Genomic DNA, 18,474 nt, shown 5'->3' with positions numbered 1-18,474 from the left:
ATAAAAAGATAGTAGTTAGATTTTTTTTTTTAAATAGAATTAGAATAGTGAGTGCAAAATAATAATAATAATAATATATGCCATGATTTATGTGCTCGGAGCAGTTTGCACATTAGTGACAGTGAGCTAAAACACTTTGTAACGTTACATTAAGGCAGAGAATATTGACACACAAACTGCAACATTTCCGCCCGACCGACAAATGTTCGGGAAATGACGTCAGTGCAGACAATAACATGGCGTCTACGATCGCAGTGGAGGCTATAGACAAACAACATTTAGGGATTGACTCTAAATAACACAAGTTTATTGTGACCTAAAGACGTCAATGGGCAGCATATCTCCGTCGATAATGAGACATCATATTTAATTTCTCTGGACTTTGTCTAACACCAGCACTCCATGTCCGAAGGACCGCGGGCTCCCTGGTCGAAGCGGGGTTGCGTGGAGTCGCATCGCCGAGGTAAAGCCTGCTGGAATCGTTTCATATCCCACTCAAGCTTAATAGCGTAGTCATTTTAACTCACTGTAGCCGAAAACATCAGAAATGTTACATAAGTAGTGGGTTGACATTCGTTGGGACGTGCCTGCGTTTATAATTACTGTCTGTGTCTATCATATTGACCTAGTGAGCTCCCTAGGTAGACAGCATGTTTAGGCATCATATTCGCGTTAGGATCCAGTGACTGTAAATGCTGTCTAGATAGATTCCACCGCTAATGTTTATGTCCAGTCGCTTGTAGATATTTATTAAAGATTTAAGAAGCAAAACAATAGCAACAACTGCAAAATCAAAACATGTCACGAAGAAGCCCATAGCGAGGAATCAGTCAAGAGTTGTTTTTGTGTCTCGTGCACTGAGGGTCTGAACACGAGGTCAGTGAAGTTCAGAGGATTTAAAACCAGGCTGAGTCTACTGTAAGGTTGAACGCTGCTAAAACAGATCTATTTGTCATTAAGGTACTGTGACAGATAAACGTTCGTTATTTACGAGGAGAACAAACTTTTCTATAAGCAACTTACTAGTTATACCATAATGTCAGTCAAAAATGTTGCGTTTATTTAATTAAAAATACAGTAGAAACTATAATATTGTGATTTATTATAATTACAATTTAAAATAACAGTTTTCTGTTTTAAAACACTTTAAAATGTAATTTAATCCTGTGATGCAAAGCTGAATTTTCAGCATCATTACTGTAGTCTTCAGTGTCACATGATCCTCCAGAAATCATTCTAATATGCTGATGAATCAATCAATATTGAAAACGTTGTGCTGCTTAATATACGTTTGAGGAAGAAGCCATGATACGTATTTTTTCAGGATTCTTTGATGAATAAAAAGTTCAAAAGAATTACATTTATTTGAAATATAGGTCTACATATTTTGTAATATTATGCATATTTTTTTACTGTCACTTTTGATCACTTTTTTGTGTCCTTTCTCGTTAAAAGTATTAATTTCTTTAAAATAAATTTGTACTGACTTTTGAACCTTAGTGTATAATTTATAATCATACTTTATTTAGGAAATTGCAGTTTGCTTTGAAAAGTCCATTTGTTTTCTTCTCTCTGACCTGTCTACTGTTTGCTAATGTAGCTCTTATACTGTTTAGTGTACATCAAATATGCATTTGATCAGCCTCACAATAAAAAAGTTCCTAACATTGTTATACACCATATCAGATGTTGCTTTATGTTTTCTGAATGGGTTACATTTGATATGTCCTTTTTAACTCTTTAGCAGAACATTTTCAAATGTGTGTTAAGAATGGGTAATAATAATAATAACAGAAATGAAAGAATATCTGTCTGTTTACCAACATGTGGATGTCATCTCATTTTAGAGCAGGGCAAGTACAAGCAGAGGAAATGTGAACGTCCCTTCAGCGCAGCGAAGCCGAAAGTTGGCCAGGAGGCCTCTAAAAGGTAATATCACAAAATCTTCACCCTCTGCTTTTCTACAAGCCACATAACCTGCTGAGGATACAGTGTCTTTACGTGTATGTCATCTCATTTTTCTATCAAAAATGATTGAACAATAAGAGGCTGTTGTTCTGCACAAATATGGTGTAGTTTTAATATGCAAGCAGGGATATATGTAGTCAAAGTATTCTGTCAAATTTTACCTCCATTTAATTGTTTCATATTTGCACACGGTGGGATATTGAGTTGTTGGGGCATCTTTAATATTTTAGTCTGTTAGTAATTCTCACGTTATTTTAATGATTGGGGCTTGTTCAATTTGTCATTTAGGTGAATATCTTCAGAATTAAATTTCCTACGGACACAAGAGGTACTGTCCTCTGATTGGCTCGGACACCCCCCTGTGACATGCCCGTGGCCAATCAGAGGTGAGTGTGCTGTGTGTGTATGTGTGCAGTAGAGGGGAGCTTTGAGATAGAGTTTGGCTTTCAGCAGCGGAAACTGAGGTGTGAAACTCCTTCCAGAGGCTTTATTCAAGTCTGGCATGTTTTTTTTCACCATCTATTATTCACTAAAATACAGATAGCTTGATTTGGTTGATAAAGAACTTGAGGAGATGCTGTTTAGTTCACTGAGCATGTAATTAAAGATATGCATAATTTTATCTTGTTTTAAAGGGATTGTTCACCCTAAAATTGAAAATCCTCTCTTCATTTATGCTACATTCAAAAGTTTGGTGTTGGTATGATTGTTTTTTTTTTTTTTTAAAGAAATCTCTCATGCTCTCCAAAGCTTATTTGATCAAAATTACAATAAAAACAGTAATGCTGTAAAATATTAACATTTCATTGTTTTTGTAAATATTTTAAAATGTAATTTATGATGGCAAAACTGAATTTTTAGTAGCCATTACTCTAGTCTTCAGTGTCACATGTTTTTAAACATTATTATCAATGTCTGTTTTTGTGGAAACAGAGATCCATTTTTCTCAGGATTCTATGATTAAATAGAAAGTTCAAAAAGAACAGCATTTATTTGAAAGAGAAATATTTTGTAATATGTATAAATGTCACTTTTGATCACTTTAATGTTTTTATGCAGAATAAAAATATTAATTTCTTTAAAAAAAAATCATACTGACTACAAATTTTCAAGTCATTCCAAACTTTTATGACTTGCTTTTTTCTGTTTTTATCTATCAAATAATGTTAATGTTGTCCAAAACAACAGTGGACCCCACTAACTTTCATTTTATGGTCAAAAAACACAAAGATTTTTTTTCTAAATATTTTTGTGTTTCAAAATGAAGTTTTTATTTTTGAGTGAACTGTCCCTTTAAGATCCTTTTCCCATCCTGTTGATTGATATTGAACTCTGAGATGAGACAAATCAGTCTTATTTCTATCAAATACTTGAGAAAAGGCAGTTAAACATCTGTCTGTCCATCACAGTTATGGCTTTCCCAACCTTGCAGAGTTGACCAGCTGAATGGGATGTATCGACTCCTCTTGGCCCGTCATTTATACGAGCGTTTGTGTCTCTGCAGGTGCCTAATGGCGGGGGATGTGGAGGTGTACCTTTCCCAAGTGCATGATGGCAGCGTGTCGTCAGGCTTCAGAGCCTTGTATGAGGAGCGACTGCTGCTCGATGTCACTCTGCTCATCGAGGAGCACCACTTCAAGGCGCACAAAGCTCTGTTAGCAACGCAAAGCGACTATTTCCGGGTCATGTTCACGGCCGACATGCGGGAACGTGACCAGGATAAGATTCACATGAAGGGGTTGACGGCAGCTGGGTTTGGTCACGTCCTTCGCTTCATGTACTACGGCTCTTTGGAGTTGAGCATGCTCACGGTGCAGGAGATCCTGCAGGCTGCCATGTACGTGCAACTCACCGAGGCTGTAGAGTTCTGCTGCTCCTTCCTGCTGGCCAAGATCTGCTTGGAGAACTGTGCTGAGGTCATGCGCTTGCTGGAAGACTTCAGCGTTGGCGTGGAAGGCGTGCAGGAGCAGCTTGATGCATTTCTGCTGGAGAACTTTGTGCCTTTGATGGCACGACCAGACTTCCTGTCTTATCTGAGTTTGGAGAAGTTGATGGCATATCTGAATAGTGACCAGCTAAGCCGATTTCCGGAAATTGAGCTTTATGAGGCAGTGCAGGCCTGGCTGAGACATGACCGGCGGCGCTGGAGACATACGGATGCAGTCGTGCAGAACCTGCGCTTTTGCCTCATGACTCCTGCCAATATCTTTGAGAAGGTAAAAGTGCTTCCTTGTTATTTATGTGTCATTGTGTTCACAACAAAAAAGAAGAAATCATTTAAAAATCTGGTTGTGCCAAGCCTTTGTAGTCATGTTGATTTCATATGGTTTTGGAGAACATTTATACGGTTTTCAAGAAAAATAGTGGTCTAATCACTAAAGTAAAAACTATTCTCCTTACAAAATGTTTTTAATTGTCTTTTTCAAGGTGAAATGTATTTTTAAAAAATGGCATGAATTGTTAATTCATAAATACCATTCTGTTTTTCGTGAATTGCACCACATGACAATTAACAGCCTGAACTAACCTTGCCTTATAAATAATCTGATAATATTATAAGACCCAGTTATGAGGATCTGCAAGGGTCCTCTCTATGATATCATTTCTTGTTTTTCTGCATGAAGTTTTATTTGGCGAACAGAAGGTTTTCTAATAATAATAAGCATTTTGAAGCATTTTTGATATATTACTAAAAGGTTATACCAAACTACTTGATAAGGTTTACATTACATATGAACTTATAGGAATTACGAAGATTGCCATTCATTACATATAAAATTTTAGTCCTTTCATCAGTTTATTATATAAGTAAACAATTATATACACTTACAAATGCAATCATCCAAACCACAAAAGAGCTTATTAGCCATTTCCTCCATTTGTTCTCAAAGATTTGCGTAGAAAAGAGTTATTTTAAGTAGACCTTGACTTCGATACCGGTTCCTGAACAATACTTAGGGCTGCACGATTAATCGCATGCATTTGTCATGCGTGTCTCATCAGTAAAGCTGGTTCCGTGTAAACGGTAAATATCCGTCACCTGTTTTCAAATGCACCGGGAGTTCATACACAGAGCCGTAGTTCACTGACAAGCTACGCAATATCGTGTTCATAATCGAATGCGATTAATCTCAATTATGAACAGAATATTGCGTAGCTTGTCAGTGAAGTACGGCTCTGGTGTATTAACTGCCGCTCCCGTTTGAAAAAAGGTGACAGACATTTACCGCTAATCACGGAACCGGCTTTATGATGACCATGCATGACACCTTGACTTCGATACCTATTCCTCAACAATACCGATACCTTGACTTCGATACCGGTTCCTGAACAATACTTTTTTGATACCAATTTTAGGAAATCCATTTTAACAAGATTACATTACACATTAACTCGTAAAACTACTTTTTTCATTTTGTTTAGGTTTCTACAGACTCAAAGACTCATCTCCTGAGCCACTGCACAAAGAAACAAAATGTAACCAACACAATAAATCAGTGCAGAGCATTAAGCAGAACATTAACTGCTTCCTACATCTTCTCTTTCATGATCGCTAAAGTTTATTCGCTGTTCATAGTTCAACCATATTGCGTGTTCATAACCCGCCGTCTCTTCTGATGGTGAACGTGCGTTACACTACCAGAAAAACATTTACATACATGAAACAAAAATCAAACAAACAAACAATCTGATTTTGATTTGTATGTGATTTTTATGAGATTCTGCTTATTTTTATAACAATACAGTGTGTTTACATGAGAAATGCTAAGCAGATGTAGCGGTTAGCTTGATATAAAAGGCTACAAATATCATATTTCTGCAACATTATATGACCGTCATTAGATAAAACCCTTATTAGATCACAATCGGAAGTTATTACAAACACTCTGGTGGTTTAAAGTGAGTTGTGAGTAAAATCATAGTATAAGTTGTCTTCTGTAGCATGATGATACAGTGTGCATGAATGGTCACAGATGCATTTTCCTTGATGCCTCGCCAGAGCCAATCACTGATTTAGGCAGATAAAGCATGCTGCATGCTTATTGGCTCACTGACTTTGATGAGATTAAAGGCCCGTTCACACCAAGTACGATAACTATAAAGATAACAATAAAGATAGAGTTCTAAAAATCGTTCTCGATATTAAAGAATAGCAGAGTCCACACCACAACTATAACGATAAAGGCATAGAGAAACAATATCGTTGGAATCACTTTCAGAATGTTTTTTCCAGCTGATGAACGATAAAAATATTGACAGCCAATCAGAATCCCTCCTGTTGTAATGAGCTGGAGAATTTAAAGTGGCAGACGCGCCTGTTCCAGAATAAACAGACAATATTGTTCGCTGGTGTGGACACTAATATCGTTATTTTTATCGTTATTGGTGTGAATGGGCCTTAACTCCTTAGGTATCAAAAATACTCAACAATATCAAGGCAATTCAGGTGCATTAAAAAGTATCGAACTCGATACAAATTGATCGGTGCCTAAAAAGTATCGAACTCGATAGATACCCAGATCTAATTTTAAGTTGTTATAATGTCACAATATTACTGTTCTTACTGCATTTTTGATCAATCAAATGCAACTTTTGAGCATAAGAGACTTCTTTCAAAAAACATCTTCCTAACCCCAAACATTTGAACAGTAGTGTATTTATGAAGTGACCTTTATCTGTTTCTTCCTCCTTGCACAGGTGAAGACATCAGAGTTCTACCGTTATTCGCGCCAACTGAGACTAGAAGTAGACCAGGCGCTCAGCTACTTCCATCAAGTGAATGAACAACCGCTGGCGGAAACCAAGTCCAACCGCATCAGATCTGTGAGACCCCAGACTGCTGTATTCCGTGGAATGATTGGCCACAGCATGGTCAATAGCAAGATCCTCCTCCTGCATCGGCCCAAAGTGTGGTGGGAATTAGAAGGCCCACAGGTGCCGCTCCGCCCCGATTGCCTGGCCATCGTCAACAACTTTGCTTTCCTGTTGGGTGGTGAAGAACTAGGCCCGGATGGAGAATTCCATGCTTCTTCGAAGGTCTACCGCTACGATCCCAGACAGAACTCCTGGCTACGCATGGCTGACATGTCCGTTCCCAGATCGGAGTTTGCTGTCGGCGTCATCGGGAAGTATATTTATGCTGTGGCAGGCCGCACTCGCGATGAGACGTTCTATTCTACAGAGCGTTATGACATTGTCGAGGACAAGTGGGAGTTTGTAGACCCGTATCCTGTAAACAAGTACGGTCACGAAGGTACAGTGCTCAACGGGAAGTTGTATATCACTGGCGGCATCACCTCCTCTTCCACCTCAAAACAAGTGTGCGTTTTTGACCCTGGACGGGAAGGAACTTCCGAACACCGTATGCGGCGCACGCCTATCCTCACTAACTGCTGGGAGAACAAGTCAAAAATGAACTACGCTCGTTGCTTCCATAAGATGATCTCCCACAATGGGAAGCTGTACGTGTTCGGCGGGGTGTGTGTGATACTGCGTGCCTCTTTCGAGTCCCAGGGCTGCCCTTCGACGGAAGTGTACGACCCAGAGACCGATGAGTGGACTATTTTGGCCTCTATGCCTATAGGACGCAGTGGACACGGAGTGGCAGTGTTGGACAAACAGATCATGGTGCTTGGAGGACTTTGCTACAACGGTCATTACAGCGACTCTATCCTCACATTTGACCCTGAGGAGAACAAATGGAAAGAGGACGAGTATCCCAGGATGCCTTGCAAACTGGACGGACTGCAAGTGTGTAGTTTGCACTTCCCAGAATACGTTTTGGAACATGTGAGACGCTGCAGCTGAGTATTTGTAACTACTTAGGACAGTTCAGGAGACACGTTTACAGGTGTGACAAGTAATACTAAAACTATTGAAGCTTTTAAACTGTAGGCCAGTGCTTCTTTAAGAAGAAAAATTCTTTTTAGGCTTAAATTGTAGAAGGAAAGTTTGTTATTTGGTCTGAGCATTGGCGTAAAAACAAATACAGACGACCTTTTTACTCATACGTCTGATTCATTGCACTGTAATCATCCTGTAGAGCACATAATACTCTTCATGTTTCGCCACATTGTCCTCTCTGTGACATTCTTCTATATCCCTTCATTCTCTTCACAGGAAGTCATGTTTTATGCGTCCATATTTCCATGAAAAGGAGACTAAATTAAGTAGAGGAGCTCATGAAAAAAGTTAAAAAGTTCCCTGTTTTTTTTTCTTTCACATTTACTAATCTAAGAATGCATTTGTGCTGATACTAGTGATGTTGTAGTGGATAATGACTGGAATGATTGTAATATTGACGATGATGTTGACAAGCATTGCACTCGTATAAGGGCGTATATTACTGCTCTACAATAACACCGGTCCTCCACTGCTGACTGCAAAGGGAGAAAAGGGGACGGCAGAGATTAGGGGACACATAGTTCCTGCTTCTCCAAACTTTATTAGTTGTGCTTATGCTTATTTTTAACTTATTTATTAAAATGGCAGAGCCTCGCCTTGATCCGATCTTGCTCCGATCTGTGTGTCTCTCATTTTGTTTCACCAGCAAAGGGCTAAAGCACATATGCATCTTATGTTTAATGTCTAATGAAACACTAACGGCAGTTCTATGAGTTTAGATGTCCACTATATATTAAAATCAGTTGTAGTTAAAGGGGTAGTAAACCCATTATTCATCAATTTCTCACCCTTATGTCATCCCAAGCCAGTTTGAGTGAAGATATTTTTAAAATGTATGTTTTTTTTGTCTGTGCAATGACAGTCAATGGGGTCCAAACAAAAGTTATTTTGGACCCCATTGACTTTCAATGTGTGGACAACATACAAACATCATCTTTTGTGTTAATCATTTGGAATGACATGAGGGTGAGTCTAAATCTTAATTTTTGAGTAAAAGATCCCTTTAAGCCAGATCTTGAAGGTGTTTAGCACTATGTAATTTCCTGTTATGGACTTCACATGTGATGCTATGTGTTCTTCAGAGTTCTGGTTTGTTTGTATTTCCTCAAACTCTAACTTTGAGCTTTTGTCTCTTTTGTTTGACATTTCTCATCCGAAATTCATGTTAATTTCATGTACATATAAATGCCAAACTGGTCTGTAAGGGTCAAGTTGTAATAATCAGACACAGCAAAAGATTTTAACCTTGTCTTGTTATCCTTTAGCAGAATAACAGACAGTTATTCCCCTATTATAATAATAATCCATAGCCCTGTACCTTGTTCTTGAGAGAAGTATAATCAAATTGCGAACTTGTTTACTAGAATCTGGTGGATCACTGGTATTTGAAGACTTTGTAATTAATTTCCAGAAATAAATGTTCATACTGTCCAGCTCTCTGGGTTTTCTAATTGAATACAAGTACCTGCTGTGCTGCTGTATTTGGGTTTAGCGTGTATTTGAGCCTCTGTCTTCTCTATATGTCAGCCTCTTATCCTGTGGGTTTATCCCTGTAAGAGGATCCACCAGCAGGATGGGCGCTGTGACTTAAGCCTGCTTTCCGGCTTGTGTGTCGCCATGTCTGATAGAGAAGAGCAACATGGTGCTATATTGAGAAAAATGCATTCCTGTAGCTCAAAGAGTAAAAGCATACTGATAGCAATGCCAGGGTCATAAGTTCAATTCCTGGGGAATGCATGAGCGGATAAAAATGTATACATTCAATGCAATGTAAGTCACGTTGAAAAAAAATCATCGGCCAAATGCATAAAAAAGTGTGGAAAGATGTCTTGTGGGTATTTTGAGTCTTTTGGTACATCTGAAGTCCTATTTTGAAATGAATCATAACCATAGAACTTTGCAAGCAGATTAGATTAATATTAAAGTTTGAATTTTAACTTTGTAGAATTAAGCCTCAAGTGAAATTTTCTTCCTTATAATAATAATAATAATAAACACAATTTGACACATAAATTTAACCCTGAACCATTAATCCTGCCAGATATATTTTGTAAATAAGGGTGTTTTACCCAATTTGGACTCTAAATCTCACAATGTAATTTCATATCTCACTAATGCAGCTTAATGTCTTGTAAATATGACTGTATGTCTTACAACTGTTATACTTGTACAATTACAATTTTTTTTTCGACTTTTCTAGAAAACACATATATATATAATGGACATCTCTGTGATCCAAAGAGGGCCCAAGCTCGTCCAGTCTTCTTCTGGAGTGTCGGTTTTCGTGACTAGTATTCATCTGATCAGTGGTTTTAGTTGTTGTCTAATCAAGCAACCGAACAAGTGTAACGTTAGATTAGAAATAAACGCACTCGTTGATGTTATTAGACTATCATTTTGATTAAGTATTCGATGCGATGATGGTGAATCGTTTTTCTGAAACTTCTCTATTTTTGTTTTTCCATGATTTATTCAACACTTTAATTGGAACATTAAATGAAGACTGAACGGTACCAACCATAACATAAATATCACAAAAGATTTTCACAATTTGCGTTGATCATGTCAGAATATTACATGTCACGAAGATAATGGTTATGTGTCAACTCCTCTGGCTGTTACAGATATTATAATTATGATGTGCTTCGTGCTAAAGTGTGTTGGACAAATGACTCCGATTATTAAATGAATGCCGGAAGCTTGACACCAACTGATTTCCGCTTAATAAAAAAGGCTGGAATGTGGCGAGTTCGCACGTGGCGCCGTGGCTTAGTTGGTTAAAGCGCCTGTCTAGTAAACAGGAGATCCTGGGTTCGAATCCCAGCGGTGCCTTTTAAATGCATTTCATTAAACCTTTGCTTTTACACTGCACTAATAATGATGATTACTCATTATTCTTTATATTCAAGGAAATATCTCTCAGGTTTGGTCTTTTTAATGCCAGCTTCTGTTTAAGCACATCCATGGCTACAAAAAAGGGATAATCCAAATCTATGTTTAAAATGTACCATAATATAACATTTAATGGCTTGCCTGCAAAATTATTAAACACGAAACATTTAATAAATCAGCAAGAAAGGTAACATACCAAAATATTTTACCATTGTTTTGGGCAACAGAATTTTTAATAACTTTAAAAAATATATAGCAATAATTTTTAACATATATATTACATAACAACACTATAATAAAAATATTATGAAATTGACCCTTGTCAGAAAATGTAGTGGACCCAGAGCTTTCTCTGAAATCAAAATCAGGTATGGCACGCCCTCTGGTGGCAAACTGTCAATAGAGACGTTTATTTCGAGATTTATTATGCATGCAGCCGACGCAATGCATGAAATATTTGACTTTGCAATTCACTTGTTTAACCACAGGAGCATTGAAATAGTGATTAAAAGTCGTAAACTTAGTAAAAGTCAAGAAAAGCAGTCACAGAGTCTTCGTTATACGTCAACAATTCATATGATTTCCTAAATAACTGCAAACATAAAACTGCAAACACTGTATTTTTTTTTATTATTTAGATAGAGAGCAATACAAAAAAAAAAAACACTTAAACTAATAATTATTATTGCAGCAGCAGAGAACGTTTTTCTAATAGGACGATCATGCCCTCAGTGCAGGATACGCAATAAATATTACACTGTCTGCACACCACTATAGATCCATATATTTTGAACCAAAATAATTTTGCTAACTCGGTTATGCAGCATTTCAAAGTGGGCGTTGCTAAAAGGGACAAACAGTGAAATCTGCAGTGTGTGTTGTTCAGCGACATGAGGAGTCGGATATTATTATTATTATTTTCCAGGAACCTTCTCAGTTTTTTTTAACCGTAAACAAACCCAGAATATTACAGGGAGTTTTTGTAACAACCTAAAGAGAACGTTCTTAGAGAATGCTTATGTTTTATTTTGATAAAAAATAATTCCAGTTTGCTAAACTGATTTTTTTTTCACGAAATAAATATTGTATAGCCTACACGAAATAATAAATAACGAAATAATATTACAAATGATGTAGCTACCATATTTGATACACAAAATATCTAAAAGGCATATTATTAATGTAGCCTATATTATTAAGAGCATTCACTTTCATAAAAAATAAATACATATGCCTACAGTTGGTATAGAAAAGAATCACCCCCTTTACAATATAATCACTTTTTGTTGCTTTGCAGTATGAAATAACAGATAGAGTTTTTGTTTTATCCAGCTGTATTTGTATATAGTGCAATTTATAATATCCAGGTTTAACACCAACATGTCAGAAAGAAATTAAAAAACAGAACTGAGTTGGAAAAAGGAACACTGCCTTGTGTTAGTATTTTGTTGAACCACCTTTTGCTTTAATTACAGCTTTTAGTCTGTTGGGATTTGCCTCTACCATCTTTGCACATAGACTATGCAATATTTGGCCACTCCTCTTTGCAGAACTGCTCAAGTTCAGTTACATATGATGGTGAGTGTTTGTGGACTGCAGTCTTCAAGTCATTCCACAGATTTTCAGTGAGGTTTAAGTCTGGGCTCTGACTAGGCCATGCAACGACATTCACCTTTTTCTTTTTCAACCACTGTGTGCTCAGTTTTGCTGTGTGCTTAGGGTCTTTGTAATGCACCTTCTTCCTCCTTTTTATTTCGTCCCATCCATTTGTCCTTGTATCCTGACAAGTGCTCCAGTCCCTGCTGCAGAGAAACACCCCAACACCCATAACAGGATATTACCACCTCCACGCTTTACTGGAGGAATGCTGTTATTTTGATGGTGAGCTGTATTGGATTTTCGCCAGAAAAATTGTCTGGTGTTGAGGTCAAATAATTACATTTTTGGTGTCCTCTGCCTCAAAATCTTCAAGGTGCATTTTGGCAAAGCTCAGTCGTGACTGCCTGTGGTCTGTCTTGAGGAGTGGCTTTTTTCCACACAGCACAGCTGAAAAAAAGTCAATGGCTTTGTGTGCCATTGAGAAGGTGATTAGCTGATTGAGTTTGTGTTTATTTTAAAGGGGCTGATTCTTTTCTATACCAACTATGATTACAGCACAATAAACATTAGTGGTCACAATCACATTGCATCACATTATAAAATTGTAGTTTAATTATTATTATTATTTTTTGCATATTTGCAAGTAAAGCATCAAAGTAATCTGGGTTTATGATTTCTTTCTTCCCCCATAAGCGCCTTTTAGATTTCAAAATACGTTGCTTCATTGTTTGCAACTATATATTAAAAAATATTGGCTTCCATTTATGGTTGTGACAAGGAATAACCCACATACTGTCACAAACCTTTTTATTTTAATTTTTAATTTAAGAAAAGGCGTAAATTTTTTTGGGGGAGGGATTTAGAAAATTTGGGATTAAATAATAAAATGAGTTGAGGGGTGTTGTAGGCTTTTGCTGGGGTGGTGTTGCCACACACTACATTGCTCTTCAATATCAGGAAATCAAAGCCGGTGTGTCTGTCTATGGTAAAGCATTTGTTGTGTCTTCTTGAACAGTCAAAGATACAGGAAATATGTGGCAAGATGTTTTCTGCAATCCAAGCAACTGTATATAAATTCCTTTAATCCAGCTATCGTTTAGAGAACGGGAAGACAGGTTTGATCTCAAGAGTTTAACTCTCTTTATCTTTGCGGAAAATGATGCAGTCATCCCACTTGATCATGTAAGCTGAGGTGAAGGACAGATTTTGAGATTTGCCCCATTTCAAGATGACTTCTATGCATACATATAGCAATAATTTCCATCATTGTTCTAGCCACATTACATATTGATTTTTTGTTGCCACGATAAGTAATATGTTTCATGGATGAGCTTTATTTACTTTATTTGTATTTTTGAATGATGACACTTTTGAACTCTACTCAATGTAAACATTAAATGTAACTTTCAAGAAGTGACAACAGAAACAAATCAGAAAACAAAATTTTAATGATCACTTCAGTACTACATTGAACTGTATCAAATGATAAATAACAGTACGAAGGTTCGACACATTCCTTTAGAAGTGCTTGAGACCATTCTTTTCAACACAGCTACACGACGCTCAGTCTTCAGGCTCGCCGGGGCCCCTGATGTCATCAATCTTCAGAATCATCTTGACTACTTGAGTGGCCAGAGAAATCTGCTGTTTCTTTCCAATGAGGGTCTCGATCACATGCTGTTGCTTCATGTCTGCAAAGATTTAAGTCTAATTTAATGGCAAATATATATTTTTCTGTGTGTCAGATTAAGACTGAACCCATTACATAAAAATGGAACAAAGACTGATTCAATTCATCAACAGTGAGAGTGAAGAATTTTACATTGGTACAAAAAAGATACTGTTAACTTTGTTCAATGAAGAATCCTGAAAAGGAAATGTATGATAGCTTCCACAAAAATATTAAGTGGCACAACTGTTTTAAACATCATAATGAGAACACCAAACCGGCATATTAGAATGAAATCTGAAGGATCATGTGACACTGAAGACTGGAGTAATGATGCTGGAAATCTGAACATATATTCAAATTGAAAACAGTTATTTTAAATTAATAATATTTCACAATGTTACTGTTTTTTACAGTATTTTTGAACAACTTTTGAACTGAAGTGTACACACACACACACACACATACATACATATATACATACACATATATATATAAATAATTTTCACATACTTACATACATACTTTACATACTATATATATATACACACACACATATATATATATATACATATAAAAAATACACATATATATATAAATAATTTTCCCCACTTTCCAGTACTAAAAATGTGATTCTTTACTTCCTATTTTTAATATATATATATAAATAATTTTCCCCACTTTCCAGTACTAAAAATGTGATTCTTTACTTCCTATTTTTAATAAAATTTAATAAATAAGTGTTTTCATATCAGTAATGTATAATAAGGAAGTCCATACCGTTTGTTGATAAGTGTAGGCAGTCAATTCCAAGTGCAGGGTTGTTTTCCTTGACTTGTTGGGCTCTGACCTCTGTCATTGTTTGAATGGGGTTCATACCACTGTTCTCAGCAAGTGCCATAGGAATGACCTCCAGAGCATCAGCGAACGCTCTCATGGCATACTGTTCCAGAGAGGGGCACTGGAATAGAAGCAGAATGTTTTAAACATAGGCTTAACAAAAACCTCTTGCACCTCAGGGATTGAAAGCGTATAGAGTGCATATGACTCCAAAACAGTGTACCTTATCAGCTGCCTGGTTGACTGCAAGAGCGCAGGAGATCTCTGAGGCACCGCCACCATACACAATGCGGTTATCCCTCACGAGGTTACGGATGACGCACAAAGCGTCATGGAGAGCTCTCTTAGCCTCTTCAATAATCTAAATGATTCAGATCAATAGGCGAAGGAGATGACAAAATTGTAACAGTGATACAAAATCAGATTTAATATTTTGAAGGGGAAAAAACATCCCAACTTAGCACTTAAAACTCTTTACCATTTTGTTCCCGCCACGGATGAAGATCGTCACAGCTCTGGAGTTCTTGCATTCCTCAATAACCAGCATTCTGTCTTTAGTGGTCCCAAAGCAGATTTCCTTCACCAGCCCAGCACTGCCCAACTTCTCTGGTGTCAGCTCGCAGAATCGGGGTACGATACGTCCTCCGGTAGCAATGGCAATGAGCTGGAAAAAAATAGAATCTCAATCTTTGCATAAAATCATAGTTTGTCAGTTTCCTAACAAAGAAAAAGTTTAACACATTTCAAATCAGTTTTCAAATCACAGTTTCTGTAAAATGCAGCACAAGTGATTTCCACACTGATAATAAGAAATGTTTCTTGAGCATCACAGCAGCATTTTAGAATGATTTCTGAAGAGTCATGTGACTATGAAGACTCGAGTAATGATGCGGAAAATTCATCCTGACCCCAAACTTTTGGCTGTATGGTTTTTACAAACCTCAATCTCAGGTCCACCGACCCAGCGGACTGCAGGAAGCTCATTCTGCAGAAGTAAGTGATTGGCTTCATCATCAAATCCCCACTGGCAGATGGCAAGATTAGCCCCGTTCTCCTTGACCTTTAGAAGAAGTGTTTTAAAAATACAAAAAGAATTACATTCAATTATCAGTGATGGTCAGTGATAAATATGTCACTTTTTTTTTTTTTTTAAGGATGATGTACCAAAAGTCAAAAGATCTTCTTAAACAGAATATTTATTTATGAAAAATACTTTGTCATCTAAAATATTTGTTTATTTTGCACACTTATTTTTTTTTATCCATTTTCAAATTATTTCAAATTTCTTGAATATTAATTAAAATAAATTATATCGGCCACCATGGTTTCCAAGATATCGGCATCGGCTGTCAAAAAACACATCGGTCGACCACTAAAAACAATGCCTCGATTCCCTTAGGAATTTGTGCAAACAGAAGCATACAATATACAAACCTGACGAATCATTTCCTCAAACTTTTCCTTCTCATACTTCTGCAGAGCTTTGTAGTCCTCAACTGAGGTCACGTCAAGCTTATGCTTGGTTTTGGGCTTGGGGGGCTCAAATGGGCAGGTGAGAATGGCGATTTTTGTGTCTTTCAGTACCTGCATGTACAACATGCTTATTAACTTTACATATGATACATATAAAAAGACTTTACATATGATAATCATGCCATGCATGTGCAACCAGGAATGAATATTAATAGTACCTTGGGCATCTGAGGGTGACTGAACTCTTTGTCCACAATGACACCTTTGATGAGCTGAGTGTCCTCTAGTTTACCACCGACTTTTCCTTCAACTTTGATCAGCTCAAAGTCGACATCCTTCCTCTCCATGTCAGCCACTGTCAGGATGGCACTGACGGCGATCTCTGCCATCTGTCTGTGGCACCGGTTGATTCTACAAAAGCAAAAACGGGATTTTCTTTATAATATTCTCATGAACTGTTAATTTAAAAAGACTAGTAAGACAGACACTCACACTTTGGATCCCAGCGTGGTCATGGCTGTCTGAATAAGAGGCTCTGTGTTGTTGGGATCCACTGGGAAACTATCACTAATTTTGTCGAGTTGCTCAATGGCGATCTTTGCAGCCTGGTCATAACCATCGGTGATCCTGATGGGGTGAATGCCTCTGTCTAACAGCTGCTCGGCCTGCTCGAGAAGAGCTCCAGCCAAAACTACAGCGACAAACAGACACATTAGACCACAAAGCTGCACTGGGGGAGCAAAACAGTTTTTAAAACACAATTATGAGGCATATATTACAATTAAAAGATGTCATCTACTGTAGCTTACAGCTAGGTGAACATGGAATAAATGCAGTGAAAATATTACATTGCATTTCAAAAGTTTTGGCTTTTATTAGAAATCTCTAATGTTACCTTTGATCAATTTAATGCATCCTTACTAAATAAATATAATAATTTCTGGAGTATATATGGAGATATTTTATTAAAAAGAAAAAAAAAAGTTTCTGTATTTCTTTTGTCATTTTAGCCAAACCCTGGGTAATTTTGACCCCTATACAAATTACTGACATCTGAACACATTATAAAACAAAACAGAAAACGTAATAAATAAACATGCAGTTTTATCAGTGCAACTCTGCATCCCACGTGCAATCAGCTGGTTATTATGTTTAGTAAGAAGAGGGAAGGGAAGAACTCACCAACAACACCAGTAGTTCCATCTCCAATTTCATCATCCTGAGACTTGGAGAGTTCTACCATGAGCTTGGCAATCTGATGGTCCACATCCATCATGCTGAGGATCGTCGCACCATCATTAGTCACAGTCACCTCACCATCCTTATCCACCATCATCTTGTCAAGTCCTGTAAAAAACACCCATTTGCATTAAGAACACAGCAAGGAACGGACTAGCAAGGCTGCATGTAGAACTGAGCACTTACCATTTGGCCCAAGTGACGTCCTCAGGGTGTTCGCAACTGCTTTTGCTGCCATGATGTGAGACTGAAATGTGCAGGTTTAACATTAAAATATGCGTGTCACGAACAACAAACTTCTTGACAGGATTCTAGACAAATAATCAGAGGTTAATCAGTCGAAAAATAAAATCAAGGTACAGTTACAGCTGTCTTATAAATAAAAAAAATAATAATTTTTCACGCCTCCCTAACTGCGCATCATGACTCAACACCGCTAGAGGAAGCACATGGACCCTCCGCTGGTTGACATGAAGCGCATTATTGATCACATTACACAATTAAAAGAAGACATTCTTTTATGTAAGACTACAGAAATAATAAATACGTATTTAAAACATGAAACCGACTTTGCATTTCTGGATTACAGATATGATTTAATGCACAGTCAAAAGCTTAGAGAGCGCATTAGCCCGTTAGCTTTTGTACCTTCAGCGCTTCCAGGCCAGTCAAGCGAGATTTCTTGTCCTGGTCCTTTATGATGATGAAAGGCCTTCCATATTCATCGAAGGCAAGGGTCCCGAGCGAGGACATTTTTAATCTCCACCCCAACGAAATGCACAACTACGCGAAATGATTTTATACTAGAGAGTTTGATCCTGTAGCTGTGCACCTCACCGCGCGGATCTGCCGGCTAGTTCTGGAAGAATCTCGGGGCGGGGCGGAGCAAG

The 18,474-nt window shown here is 37.4% G+C and overlaps 2 protein-coding genes and 1 non-coding gene across 4 annotated transcripts; 2 read left to right on the top strand and 1 right to left on the bottom strand.

Moving 5' to 3' along the window:
• Window positions 1–158: 158 nt before the first annotated feature.
• On the top strand, window positions 159–9,305 carry LOC109049065 (kelch-like protein 15). Of its 2 annotated transcripts, XM_019066738.2 has the most exons (5): window positions 160–463; window positions 1,848–1,929; window positions 2,257–2,354; window positions 3,473–4,184; window positions 6,667–9,305. In XM_019066738.2, the coding sequence occupies exons 3-5, from the start codon at window positions 2,335–2,337 to the stop codon at window positions 7,774–7,776; spliced, it is 1,842 nt and encodes a 613-aa protein (XP_018922283.2). In that variant the 5' UTR covers window positions 160–463; window positions 1,848–1,929; window positions 2,257–2,334; the 3' UTR covers window positions 7,777–9,305. The 2 variants fall into 2 exon arrangements, with proteins under 2 accessions (XP_018922282.2, XP_018922283.2); XM_019066737.2 differs by lacking the exon at window positions 2,257–2,354 and having other exon boundaries at window positions 159–463.
• Window positions 9,306–10,630: 1,325 nt separating this feature from the next.
• trnat-agu lies at window positions 10,631–10,704 on the top strand. The gene has a single exon. It is a non-coding gene; the product is annotated as a tRNA-Thr (tRNA).
• A 3,089-nt stretch (window positions 10,705–13,793) lies between these two features.
• On the bottom strand, window positions 13,794–18,469 carry LOC109070640 (T-complex protein 1 subunit epsilon). Its single transcript, XM_042714246.1, has 11 exons — window positions 18,233–18,469; window positions 17,771–17,831; window positions 17,528–17,692; window positions 16,838–17,036; window positions 16,564–16,756; window positions 16,307–16,456; window positions 15,813–15,932; window positions 15,351–15,536; window positions 15,096–15,233; window positions 14,813–14,993; window positions 13,794–14,054 (listed from the first exon to the last, which is right to left on the bottom strand). The coding sequence occupies exons 1-11, from the start codon at window positions 18,335–18,337 to the stop codon at window positions 13,927–13,929; spliced, it is 1,626 nt and encodes a 541-aa protein (XP_042570180.1). The 5' UTR covers window positions 18,338–18,469; the 3' UTR covers window positions 13,794–13,926.
• Window positions 18,470–18,474: the final 5 nt, after the last annotated feature.

The sequence above is a fragment of the Cyprinus carpio genome, chromosome A24 (assembly GCF_018340385.1).
Source record: "Cyprinus carpio isolate SPL01 chromosome A24, ASM1834038v1, whole genome shotgun sequence".
Lineage (NCBI taxonomy): Eukaryota > Metazoa > Chordata > Actinopteri > Cypriniformes > Cyprinidae > Cyprinus > Cyprinus carpio.
The sequence above is the reverse complement of the archived record's forward strand: the minus strand, read 5'-3'. Positions and strand labels throughout refer to the sequence as shown.

Coding starts and splice junctions, on each gene's coding strand:
- LOC109049065 (XM_019066737.2), top strand. CDS start 403: ATGTCCGAAGGACCGCGGGCTCCCTGGTCGAAGCGGGGTTGCGTGGAG. Junction 1,930..3,472: donor GGCCAGGAGGCCTCTAAAAG/GTAATATCACAA, acceptor GTGTCTCTGCAG/GTGCCTAATGGCGGGGGATG. Junction 4,185..6,666: donor CTGCCAATATCTTTGAGAAG/GTAAAAGTGCTT, acceptor CTCCTTGCACAG/GTGAAGACATCAGAGTTCTA.
- LOC109070640 (XM_042714246.1), bottom strand. CDS start 18,337: ATGTCCTCGCTCGGGACCCTTGCCTTCGATGAATATGGAAGGCCTTTC. Junction 17,693..17,770: donor GACGTCACTTGGGCCAAATG/GTAAGTGCTCAG, acceptor TGTTTTTTACAG/GACTTGACAAGATGATGGTG. Junction 15,234..15,350: donor TCCGTGGCGGGAACAAAATG/GTAAAGAGTTTT, acceptor TGAATCATTTAG/ATTATTGAAGAGGCTAAGAG.